The following is a 13,304-nucleotide window of genomic DNA, read 5'->3' as shown; positions in this document are numbered from 1 at the left end:
TTAGGAATTTGCTCGGAGGTTGCAAAAAATAATCTATAGCTTGAAAAATCACAGTTCCTTAAAGACTGAACATACTATCTATCTGAACCTACAGAAGACTGTCAATTTCTACAAATAAATGTTACTTGAAAGATCCCTACTCAGGGATCATCTTTGACTGTTATGTCTTCCTGAGAGTGAAAGTGAAGCTGCCCAGTCGTGTCTGACTCTTTGCAAGTCCATGGACTATAGCCCACCATGCTTCTCCATCCATCGGGTTTTCCAGGCAAGAATACTGGAGGTGGTTGCCATTTCCTTCTCCTGGGGAATCTTCCCCACCCAAGGATTGAACCCAGGTCTCCCGCATTGCAGGCAGATGCTTTACCCTCTGAGCCACCAGGGAAGCCAATGCTCTTCCTCTGTGGTATCTGAGGTTTCAAGTTTAGTTTTCATTTTCTAAGTCTCTTTTTTGTATCTTTAAAATCTAACACATCTTTGAATCTCTGTATTAATGATACATTTCAAATAGTAGACTCAATTTGAATTAAAAATTAACATTGTTAAGAAGTTATGAAAAGATGGGGCTTTAGATAGTTGGAAAGTATGGCTTTACAGAGCATATGGTACAGGGAGAAAGAAAGAGGAGAAAAGTTTCACAAAGATGAAAAGACTGCCACAAGATAACAATTTGTTTTCATGCTTTGCACTGCTGAATGGCTGAACCTACTTTTGTATGAGGAAAAAGTTGCTTAATCTTAATACATGAAAATACAACTAAGATTACCATTCTCTCAATGGTATAGCAAATTGCTGCAAATGCACATATTTTGGAGTCTGTATACATCTAACATACCTCTGTTTCAACATCAAATGCACATGTGTTTCTAGAGCATTGAATTCAATGTTCAGAGTACATGAGTTTTGCTATCTTAATACGAGGGTAAGGGTTATGGCTATTTATGTTTAGTAGACACAGATATCATCAACAACACTAATTAGCAGAAACAGTTTCTACTGAGGTACACCTTCTTTTTTTTAAAAAAATGATTACACAGTGTGAATTGAGGACTGTGTCCGAATCCCTTTCTCCTCTCGAATTAATTTGCCACATTCTAAATCCGTAGATAAAGTGGTTCCAGAAGTGGAGTTGGTTGGATGGGTTTGCTTACATTGCAGTCCATAAAAGAAACAAAAAGCCTTGCATGCAAAAGAAATGAGAAAAATATAGAGAAAATGAATAAATCAGAAGCAAAAAAATGAGTGTTTAAATGAAAATTTAAATCAAATGACAATTATGAGAAGCACATTAAAGCATAACATATACAAGCTTTTAATTTTCAAATTAGTTGCATAAAACAAGACACCTCAAGAGCAAATTGAAAGTTAAAACAAAGCAGATCAGTCCATTCTCCCTTTTAGTTAAGGACAGTTTTCTCTAACAAGGTCTAGGAAAGTGGTGCTTAATGTTCTCACAATTGCCTTGTAATTTCGGGAAAATTTTCATGATGAAACTAGGTTATAATCAATCATCCTCATCTTTGGAGATGTTTCCACTTAAAGAAAGTGGGACTCAGATTATTAATCAGAACTGGGTACATTATTTGGAAGGCCCAGAGCAAAATGGAAATGTAGAGCCCTGTGTTCTAAAGTTGTTAAGGATTTTAAGACATTGATAGTTGATCCTTAAATTAGCACTGTCATTAATAGTGCATAGTTTCAAAATTCTAACTATTTTTAAATTCACTGGGTACCAGATGCTCTACAATGGGCATGAGCTATGTGTTCAGTTTATTCTCATAGGTTTATGAAGGAATTATCTTTAATCACCATCCTCTAATTAAGAATAGGGTAAATTCTTGGTGTGATTTTTCATCAAAGCTAAAATTAACAGGCAAAAAGGGTTGACTGTTGAAAAACCAACCATAATCCTAATTTGGAAAAATAAAAATTTTCAAATTTTATTGTCATCCTGTATTTATCATTTTTTGTGAACTATTCTTTTGCAAAACACACTTTGATAGAGGTAATGTTCAGTTTCAAAATATTGCATTTATATCTTTATATAGACTGCTTTGCATTAGTGCATGTGCTCAGTCCTGAAACTAAGGAGATGCTAACATTTCTCTCAAAGGTTTTTTTTTTTATAACTTTTCTAATTTGGGATTTATTTCTTCCTTGCTCTATCTAGGGTTTCTATCTTAAGAGCAAACAACTGTTGAGGAAATTACCGAGGTTGAAATTTTTGTACTGTCATTTCAAAAAGTGCTAATTGGATTTAGTGTATAAGGTGCTTCCTTCTTCTCATTAATAAATGATGGGCATACACTGCCAGCAGCACCTGGCAGGGATTCAAGAGCTCTTTGCTCTAATTCAAAAATGGCTCTTCTTGGCATCTGATTCAATAGACTATTACGAAAAGGGGAAGCATCCTTAATACCCCTAAGCTTAAGACAGATAGCACAAACCCCAAACTAACCCATCTTAGAAAGAGATGACTCACCTGTTCAATATCGTTGTTCTTTCGGGATTTGTAAATAAATTCTCCAATGGCTACAAATACAGAAAGAACCAATCCAGCAGCCAGAACAATGAAGATGCCCCCAATATTTTCTACTCCCAGAGCACTGGCTTCTTTGTTGTCTTCTTCTGGACAGCCATTTCCCCGCCACCATTTTTCTTTCATCATATGGAGTTTCCCCTCTTCTTGTAATTGAAGAATAGCAATAGTAATTTTATCCCGGTAAGGAGAGCCTGTAAGTGAGGATATTTGGATATTGGTTACCAAAAGGTTGAAGAAGATGCAAAGAAGGGTTATCATCTTAGAGGTTACTTACAGGTAACTTACAACTGTCTTAGAGGTAACTACTCACAGCTATTGGAAAAACCTCAGTCTACAAATTGGCCAACAAAGGGCAGGGACAATACTATATTTTGAAGGATCTAAATAATTGGAAAGGACAAAGCTGACATGCTGAGATGAGCTATTACCCAGATAGTTCCTTTTAAATTAGGAACAGCTGAGCTGGGAATTCCATGACATCCTGTTGTTTCTGGTGAGTTTCCTATGAATCTTTACCCACATTAGAGAATTTCATCATTTCAATTCCATTTTTTCTAGGCTTTTGGATGTCTAATATTATGACAGCTTGTCTCGATGATCACCTGTGCCATTTCTCCTTCCTATGGGAGTAGCTAGACATTTCCTAGTCTCCTTTACAATGCCTTGTGGTGACTGACCAATTTCTAGCCACTGGGAGCTAAAGTGCTGTATGACTATTCCCAGTCCTGTCTCATGAGTCCTCCCAACATGAACCTCTACTCTCTCCCTCTCTTTCCTCAAATACTCAGCAAGGAGGAAACAATTTTAAGACACTAGGGATAGTGGAACCACTGGTTAGAAAGGGCTTGGGTCCCAGGATGACTGAATGAATCAGAATCCCTCTCTCAGTCTGCTATTGGATGATAACAAAGTTAAGAAATAAGTATTTACTGCCTTGGCCATTACAGACTTGCAGAGTAATTAGTTCATACTGACTAATACACTTATTAAGATACTATTAAAAGTAGGTTTTGAATAATTCAAAGGTCTCACAAAACACAGCTAGATTTAGAAAGTTTGCAAGTACTTTATTGATATTATTTATACTCTATCTTCTAGCAATGCCATTGGACTTTTAATTCTCTTATGAGTAGAGAGCATCAATATCATCTTGCTGCAGCCACAGCTTGCCCAATACTGGATACCTATGTTAATCAGAATAAAGGAAGAGATAAAAAAAGAGTGTAAAATTTCTTTATTAAATTTTTCCTTGGGTGCTAAGAGTTTTTGTAAGCTTTTTATTCTACTCAGTAAGAAAGTAGTACACTCTAGGTCTTTCTGTAAACTTTAACATTCTTCTTGGTGGAAAAAGAAAAATGAAAAAAAAAAAAAGAAGAAGAAGAAGAAAATATGGCCTCTTAGAACAAGAAGAGAGCTTCAGTCAATTCAGTTCAGTTGCTCAGTCATGTCTGACTCTTTGCGGCCCCATGGACTGCAGCACACCAGGCCTCCCTATCACTGACACCCGGAAGAACTTGCTCAAACTCATGTCCGTTGACTTAGTGATGCCATTCAACCATCTCATCCTCTGTCATTCCCTTCTCCTACACTTCTCCTCCTGCCTTCAGTCTTTCCCAGCATCAGCGTCTTTTCCAATGAGTCAGTTCTTCGCATCAGGTGACCAAAGTATTGGAGCTTCAGCTTCAGCATCAGTCCTTCCAGTGAATATTCAGGACTGATTTCCTTTAAAATTGACTGGTTAGGTCTCCTTGCAGTCCAAGGGTCTCTCAAGAGTCATCTCCAACACCATAGTTCAAAAGCATCAATTTTTCTGCACTCAGCTTTCTTCATGATCCAATTCTCACATTCATACATAACTACTAGAAAAACCATAGCTTTGACTAGATGAACCTTTGTTAGCAAAATAATGTCTCTGCTTTTTAATATGCTGTCTAGGTTGGTCATAGCTTTTCTTCCAAGGAGCAAGCATCCTAATTTCATGGCTGCAGTCACTATCTGCACTGATTTTGGAGCCGAAGAAAATAGTCTCTCACTGTTTCCATTGTTTCCCCATCTATTCACCATGAAATGATGGGACTGGTTGCCATGATTGTAGTTTTCTGAATGTTGAGTTTTAAGTCAGCTTTTTCACTCTCCTGCTTCACCTTCATCAAGAGGCTCTTCAGTTCCTCTTTGCTTTCTGCCATAAGGGTGGTGTCATCTGCATATCTGAGGTTATTGATATTTCTCCTGGCAATCTTGAGTCCAGCTTGTGATTCATCCAGCCTGGCATTTCGCCTGATATACTCTGCATGTAAGTTCAATGAGCAGGGTGACAATATACAGCCTTGACATATTCCTTTCCTAATTTTGAACCAGTCTGTTGTTCCATGCCTGGTTCTAACTATTGCTTCTTGACCTGCATACAGGTTTCTCAGGAGGCAGGTAAGTTGGTCTGGTATTCCCATCTCAGAATTTTCCACAGTTTATTGTGATCCACATAGTCAAAGGCTTTGGCATAGTCAATAATACAGAAGTAGATGTTTTTCTGGAATTCTCTTGTTTTATCTATGATTCAACAGATGTTGGCAATTTGATCTCTGGTTCTTCTACCTTTTCTAAATCCAGCTTGAACAACTGGAAGTTCTTAGTTCATGTACTGTTGAAGCCTGGCTTGGAGAATTTTGAGCATTACTTGGCCAGTGTGTGAGATGAGTGCAATTGTGGAGTAGTTTGAATATTCTTTGGCATTGCCTTTCTTTGGGATTGAAAGAAGAGATCTTAGAATCCATATTATCCAATCCACTTATTTTTAGAACTGAAGAAAATTAGGATGTGAAAATATGGGTGAAAATAATAGCTACTGGCAGAGTCAAGAACTTAATTCTCCTGACTCTTTCTTAGTGTTGTATTCATTCACGCTTCTCCCTCCACCACCCCCACCCCATGTTACCTACCCCTCTCTCACATGTATCTTATGTTCTAAGGCATGGTTAAAAAAGCAGAAGATTAATATTGTGGCATTTAGCATTTTTTCTATCCCTTCCAAGACTTCCTAAAGTCATTGTCAGTACCTCAAAATCAAGTTTAAAAGAAAATCAAAATGTAGAGAAGGAGAAATACTATATGACATCCTTCATATGTGTAATCTAAAAAGAAATGATATAATTGAACTGACTTACAAACAGAAAGAGACTCACAGGCTTAGAGAATGAACTTACAATTGCCAAGGGGGGAAGGATGGTGGGAAGCAGTAGTTAGGGAATTTAGGATGGTCGTGTACACACTGCTATATGTAAAATGGACAACCAAAAGGACCTACTGTATAGCACAGGGAACTCTGCTCAATGTTATGTAGTGGTCTGGATGGGAGAGAAGTTTGGGGGAGAATGGATGCATATATATGTATGGCTGAGTCCCTTCACTGTTCACCTGAAAATATCACAAATTGTTAATCAGCTATACCCCAATACAAAAGTAAAAGTTTTAAGCAAATGTTTAAAAAAAGATCAAAGTGTTTTGGGGTTAGATTGTGGCTTGTCAGTTGTTGCTTCTGCTGCTGCTGCTAAGTTGCTTCAGTCATGTCCGACTATGTGCGACCCCATATACGGCAGCCCACCAGACTCCCCTGTCCCTGGGATTCTCCAGGCAAGAACACTGGAGTGGGTTGCCATTGCCTTCTCCAATGCATGAAAGTGAAAAGTGAAAGTGAAGTCGCTCAGTTGTGTCCGACTCTTGGTGACCCCATGGACTGCAGCCTACCAGGCTCCTCTGTCCATGGGATTTTCCAGGCAAGAGTACTGGAGTGGGTTGCGATTGCCTTCTCTGGGCTTGTCAGTTAAAAGTGGATTTCTGGTGAGAAAATGACTCACAAAATCCAAATTAAGATATTGGCTGCTTGTTTAAACATCTCCAGAATAATGGTTAGTATCAAAATTAGCACATTTAACATACTCATAGTATATGAGCTTTACTTGAATCATGAGAGCTTTACTTGAATCATGAGAGCTTTACTTGAATGTACGGAAAGGTGGTTTGAAGAATGTGAGAACGATCATAGGGTAACAATTGCAGCAGTAATCATGGCACTATACACAGTGGGCACTCAGTAAATATTGACTGATGCTCTCCTTCTGCCTTCAGGCTGCATGGTACCTAAAACAATTCAGACAGATCAGATCGGATCTCTGTTTAAAGTTGGTCTCCAAGGAAGGTCATTTCCAGCTTCCTAGTAACCTGTTTAAGCCTTAACTGCTCTCATTCTCTTCAAGTTTTATTTTAAATCCCTCAGGAGGAACATTTCCAGAGCCCTGTCCTGAGAGCCTGTAAGAAACAAAGTTTTCAATTTTGTGTCATGACTGAGCTGATTTTGCCCATTGTTGACTGTGAGAAGGAACTTGGAGCCTTGAGTGAGCCAGCCAGGGCAAGACCAGAAGTATGTGGGAATTTTTTATATTTGAATATATTTTAGCTTCAGTTGTTGTTGCTTACATGGACTGAGTGACATTGGAAATGATTTATGACAAGTCACTTGAAAAAAAAATATATGTACACGCATGAATCTTCCTGAATAGCAAACTGATCTTTCTTAAAGAGTCAATTCATCATAGAAGAAACATCTCACAAATTTATCCAACAGCTGTATTCCCAATGGATGCATTCTCTCTGAGGTCTGCCATCTGTTCCAATTATTCCCTCATTGTTTTTGTTTTAAAAGCATGACAGGTTTATAACCACTATGAAAAATTCCTGGTGTGTATTTTTTTTTTTTTTCATGAGGGAAAGGGAAAAACTCAATTTGGGAATTTGTATGTCAGACGCTGCATGATGTTGGCAAAAGTTAGACTAAATTGGAACATTTAAATCTATATCATATTATATAAAATACAGTGATAATTATCACAGGGTCAGCCTCCTTCACATGGTGGCATAGTCATTTTCAAAATGCTACATTGGATTCCTTGGTGGTCAGTGGGTAAGAATCCACCTGCCAGTGCAAGGGACTGGGTTTGATCCCTGTGTGTTCAGCCCTGTCTGAGTCTTTGTGACCCCATGGAATGTAGCCTGCCAGGCTCCTCTGTCCATGGAATTCTCCAGGCAAGAATACTGAAGTGGGTAAGCCGTTCCCTCCTTTGGGATCTTCCTGACCCAGGGATCGAACACAGGTCTCCTGCAGTGATGAAATATAATATATATATTATATATATAATAAAATCTAGCTTCTTCCACCCCATTATCTAAAATGAGGTGACAAGGCTTAGAGAGGTGAGGCATTGCTTTTCAAATAAAAAAGAAGCATAGTATCCTTTTAATTAATATCTGACTATCCCACTGAGTCCCCTGAAGAGCACAGTTTAAGGAGAGGTAACCAGTTGGGAAAAAGTGTTCGCTTCACTTGAATATTGGCATTTTCATCAGGAAAAGTTATTATAAATAAAGGGGCAATAAGGTAGTCACCTGTTCCCTATCTCAATCATTCTGCTGATTTATTTAAAGGACATGCATAACAATAATAATAATATAGTTAATGTCTTTCTGCATATATTTCTAGCACCAAATATATTGCACGGAATCAAACTGGTTATGTATTGACAGTAAAAGGTGAAGAGAGTTGACCTTTATCTGGTTAATCAAGTTAGTATAGATCAGAAATTGAATACAGGCTACTTAATCTTTTTGAAAAAATAAATTTGCTGCCAATTTAAAGCATCAGGAAAGTTCGCCTGAAGTCTGTTTGCTTGTTTTCTCTTCATGAGAAATAGAAGATTTGGCAACTTTGTGTATGAATTCCCACAACCAACTGACCTGAAAGGCAGCTGACCCCTTTATGAGTCATGCAGTGGCTAATTCTTCATGGTTGCTACTGTTCCCTATGGCTTCTTCACACAAAGCTTTATTCAATTATGCCTGCTTGATCTCTGTAAGCATCTGAGTTTGTGATCCCTGTATAGTGTTGAGGGAACCAGATAATCCTTTTCAAAAGAGATAAATAATAATCAACCTTGGGTCCTTAATTATCTGATGCAACTTATGATTTCTTATTGGACTAACCAAGTGGTCTAAGATGGCCTCCAATTCCTCCTCTTTGGAATGCTTATCAGAAAATTGCTGCTGACTCATTTGAGAAGAACAGATTGCCACCATACCAGAACCTTACACAATACAGTTTCTGTAGTGAGGGAAATAGGTGAGTTTTCTATAGGGAAGCCATTGGCCCTTGAATACAGAATATAGTTCCAGATCTCAGACATGCAGGAAGACTCAGCTGTGTGCGTCTGTATGCCTACAAGGTAACAATAACCTTAGACTGTGAAGTGGTACAAAATCAAGGGCAGGACTATTTGGCAAATAGATGGGGAAAAAGTGGAAACAGTGACAGATTTTATTTTCCTGGGCTCCAACATCACTGTGGATGGTGACTGCAGCCAGAAAATTTAAAAGACATTTGCTTCTTGGAATGAAAGCTATGACAAACCTAGAGAGCATCTTAAAAACAGAGATATCACTTTGCCAAGAAAAGTCCACACAGAGCTATGGTTTTTCCAATAGTAATCTACGAATGTGGGAGTTGGACCATGAAGAAGGCTGAGCACTGAAGAAATGATACTTTTGAACTGTGGTGCTGGAGAAGACTCTTGAGAGTGCCTTGGACAGCAAGGAGATCCAACCATTCAGTTCTAAAGGAAATCAACCCTGAATATTCATTGGAAGGACTGATGCTGAAGCTTCAGTACTTTGGCTATCTGATATGAAGAACTGATTCACTGGAAAAGATTTGAATGCTGGGAAAGATTGAGGCAGAAGGAGAAGGGGGCAACAGAGGATGAAATGGTTGGATGGTCTCGCCAACTCAATGGACATGAGTTTGAGCAAACTCTGGGAGACAGTGAAAGACAGGGAAGCCTGGTATGCTGCAGTCCATGGGGTGGCAAAGAGTTGGACACAACTTAGTGACTGAACAACAAAGACTATTTGGAAATTTTAGATAATTATTAATGATTGAATCTGCATATTATCTGAGCAAATTATAATTTAATCTTTGACCTCTTCCTTTTGATAGATACAGTTTTGTTTTCTACTTACGTGGAACGCTAGCCCTTTAACTTTGTCATCTATATGCTTAGTTAATTTTGCTGTATTCTAGTAAAATTTAATATGGAAAAAACTATATAGGCATGTATTGGAGAACATAATGTAATGAGTGCTAATTTGGAAGATATTGTTAAACAATATTTGGGGTAAAATAATAAAATCTATGACCTCAAACATATATGCAGTGGCAGAACTTGAAAGAAATAATGAGTTGAAAGTTTATTAGATTGAAGAGCTTGGACTCTTTAATTCAAACGTGTCTATGATCTGTACGGGCATTTCTGTTTTAATTAGTCCATGGAGGGAACTGTAGACTTTCTCAGAATGTGGAGTAGATATATCTGAGTCCATTCCCTTCTATACTTTGTAATTAACATTCGCCACTTTGGATACTGCCTTGTCTTTCTTACCAATCGGCGTTCCCACTCCATAACCTTTGGAGTCAATGAGGCCCCCGATCTGGGTGAGGTTGCAGTTTCTTTGCGTCACATACTCGATGCTAGTGGACTCCATCAGCAGGGCATAGTCAGTGGTGAGCACTCGATGGATCCCCTCATCACTGTTTTTGACCAGGGCAGTCTGCTGCCTGCTACTCATGAAAGCCCACATCTTCTCATAGGTGGATATCTTCGATTTCTGCAGGGAAACAAACACACCTGCCAGCAGAGAGTGCTGAGAAAATAGGCCCTGAAGCTATTCGAAACCCCAGGGATTCAAACTGTGTAGGAAGGATTCTTTCTCTTTAGGTAGGAAACTAATATTGATGATCCTGGGACTTCAGTTTGGTAGTTGTCAAGGAAAAACCCTTGGGGGCACTGAGGCAGCTATGGAGAAAAAAGAGATCCTGCCCCATTGATGTAAGACATTACCTCAAGATCCCTTTGCTGATTTCAGAATGGAAGAGACAATGTTGGTATCAATGACAGCATTTGCCCAGTGAACTCTGGCCACTTAAGAAGACATCAAGGCCCCATGGGCTAAGGGGTGACTAGATCACCCCAGGACTCTATTCATTAATTCCATTGCCTTCAACTACTTAACTTCAGTAGGCATTGTTTTACTGTTCTGGTATGTAAATTTTAACATTCCTTTGCAGGGAGAGCCTTGGGATACAACCCAGAGTTTCTCTGCTTTATTTATGAAAGAACTGCTGATTACTCTTATCTTCTCTAGAAAACTTAGAGCAAACGCTCTTTCAGACTGAAATTCAGATCAGAAAACTCTTCTTACTGTCTTCTTACATGCCTTTTTTGTATATACTTAGCTTTAAATTCCAATTATGTTTTAGATAATGAGGACTAAATTTTTATTTGAAAGTGTTGCATGATTTTGTTTGCATTTTGTTTTGTAATTTCCATATTGTTTCCATTTTTTTTCTGTATTTGTCTTCATTTGCATCAGCACTTCCCTGTATTAATTTGAAAGATGAAAGACACTAGGGAAATTACTAATTTTGAGCAATCTCTAGCTCACACGTTGTATATGGTACACACACACATACACACACTCACACACTCACACACACACACACACACACACACACACACACACACACGAGAACTTCCTTGGCAGGCACAGGGCTTATCATCTTACCATCTCAGGAGTGTAAAGATGCTTAAAACATGATTTGTGGTCATAAGCAATGAATGAAATATCTGTGAATTCAACGCTAGCGTGGTCACTCATGTTCAAGTGTTCCTGGGGGCTCACTCAATTCCTAAATCTATTTAAGACCTGGGCTAATGCTGTTGGCTTTATGAGTTGAGGGAGGCCAGATGGCTTTATTTTGGGTTGTTAAGCATTTGAAGAGCCCCTTGAGAAAAGTCTCATGAGACAAATAGCAATTCAATAAATAGTACCTTCTAGATACTGGTGTGTTATGGAAACCATTTTGTCATGATCAGGCCTGTGTGAATTACTCCTCACTCTCAGAGATATCTGAAAGTTGGGGTTCATGTCGCCATGAAAAAGCGTGTTTTTGAGGTTGGGGTCAATGCCTAATTTGTTGGGTAATTTTAGCCTAGAAGAGTCTGATAATGCTAAATTTATAATAAAGAACTACTTGTGCAAGTGCAAAGAGGTCAGTCTGTCTTTTGGCAGTGAATATACTGCTGGGAAAATTATTCCTCCATCAAGAAACTTCCTTAAGGGAAAATATTTTTTTTAGAATTATGAAATTTTAAAGTTGTCAAGAGACTTCAGATACTGGCTCATTCAAACTCCTGTTTTCATAGAGGAGGAAATTTTGGTACAGAAGGTTTGGAGACGTCATGAAAGTCACAAAACTGGTTAATATGTACCATAGGTAATACTGGACCTCAGTGTGAGGTTAGTCACTCAGTTATGTCCAATTCCTTGGTCTTGTGGACTATAGACCACCAGGCTCCTCTGTCCATGGGATTCTCCAGGCAAGAATACTGGAATGTGTTGCCATTCCTTTCACCAGGGGATCTTTCGAACCCAGGGACCAAACCTGGGTCTCCTGCATTGCAAGCAGATTCTTTACCATCTGAGCCCCCAGAGAAGCCCCAGACTTCAATCCCCTGCAATCTAATTCAATGGTCTTTCCATGCTTATTTTGGGTAGGTGAATATCAATCTTGCTAAATTCTTCTGAGAATGATTTTCACCTTATGATCTACCTGTGACACTATAGCATATATTCAAGAACTCAAATTATGCCCTGAGGTTATTTGTGATTTGGTGTCATGTTAATGCAAACTAGGAGCTAGCCCCATGTAAAAAATCCATGAAACATCTATTTTTCCATTATATTTAAATTTTATTAAAGATAAATATTGTAAATAGGTAGAAAATTGGATTTTTGTGTGTGCGTGGTCTATGGAAGCTAGAGGGCTTTCCAGGTGAAGCTAAGTGGTAAAGAACCTTCCTGACAATGCAGGAGACATAAGAGACTTAGATTTGATCCCTAGGTCGAGAATATTCCCTGAGAGGGGCATGGCAACCCACTCCAATATTCTTGCCTGCAGAATCCCATGGAAAGAGGAGCCTGGAAGGCTACAGTTCATAGAGTTGCAGAGTCAGACATGACTGAAGTGACTTAGCTTGCATGCATGGAAGCTGAGGACAAAACAAAGTAAAAGATCAGTTCATTCATAAGAAATAGACCACCTGGGGAGGAGTCCTTCTTGGAATTTATGTATTGAAGGACATGGAAAAAGATGAGAAGATTCAACTGAAAACCTATATACTTGTTATTGATCCCAATCAATTGTGGTTCTCGAATCGTCTGCAGTGAAGGACTGTCTATGTTTTCACTCCAGGGCAGACCTATCTGGAGTCCTACTGTGTTATGGTAGGTAGGGATTATATACTCATACCAGGTATGGCTCACCAGATTAAATTTTGACAGACTTCAAAGTGGTCTATATTCAAGAAGTATCCATTAATCATGTTCTTGATGCCACCACAATATCTGAGAGCTACAGCACTTCTAAACTCTTATTCTTGTTTTATTTTTTAATCTTATTGCAGGTTGGTAACACAATGTTTCTTGAATCAACACATATCATATCACACTTTGATTAGCACCACTCACGACTGAGCGACTGAACTGAACTGAACTGTAGAGCTGATGGGACTTCCCTGGTGGCTCAGTGGTAAAGTATCCACCTGCCAGTGCAGGAGATGAGTTGGATCCCTAGGTTGGTAAGATGCCCTGGAGAAGGAAATGG

At 38.7% G+C, this 13,304-nt stretch overlaps 1 protein-coding gene across 1 annotated transcript in view; it reads right to left on the bottom strand.

Moving 5' to 3' along the window:
• Nucleotides 1–517: 517 nt before the first annotated feature.
• Nucleotides 518–13,304, bottom strand: part of GRIK1 (glutamate ionotropic receptor kainate type subunit 1) — a 450,348-nt gene continuing 437,561 nt past the window's right edge. The window contains exons 15-17 of the mRNA XM_069577980.1: nucleotides 10,021–10,246; nucleotides 2,480–2,730; nucleotides 518–1,176 (exon numbers count right to left, since the gene is read on the bottom strand). Coding sequence (XP_069434081.1) covers nucleotides 1,027–1,176; nucleotides 2,480–2,730; nucleotides 10,021–10,246 — 627 coding nt within the window. The 3' untranslated portion in view covers nucleotides 518–1,026. The remainder of the gene's footprint in view (nucleotides 1,177–2,479; nucleotides 2,731–10,020; nucleotides 10,247–13,304) is intronic.

Source organism: Ovis canadensis, chromosome 1 (assembly GCF_042477335.2).
Source record: "Ovis canadensis isolate MfBH-ARS-UI-01 breed Bighorn chromosome 1, ARS-UI_OviCan_v2, whole genome shotgun sequence".
NCBI lineage: Eukaryota > Metazoa > Chordata > Mammalia > Artiodactyla > Bovidae > Ovis > Ovis canadensis.
This window is presented reverse-complemented; position numbering and strand designations above follow the sequence as displayed.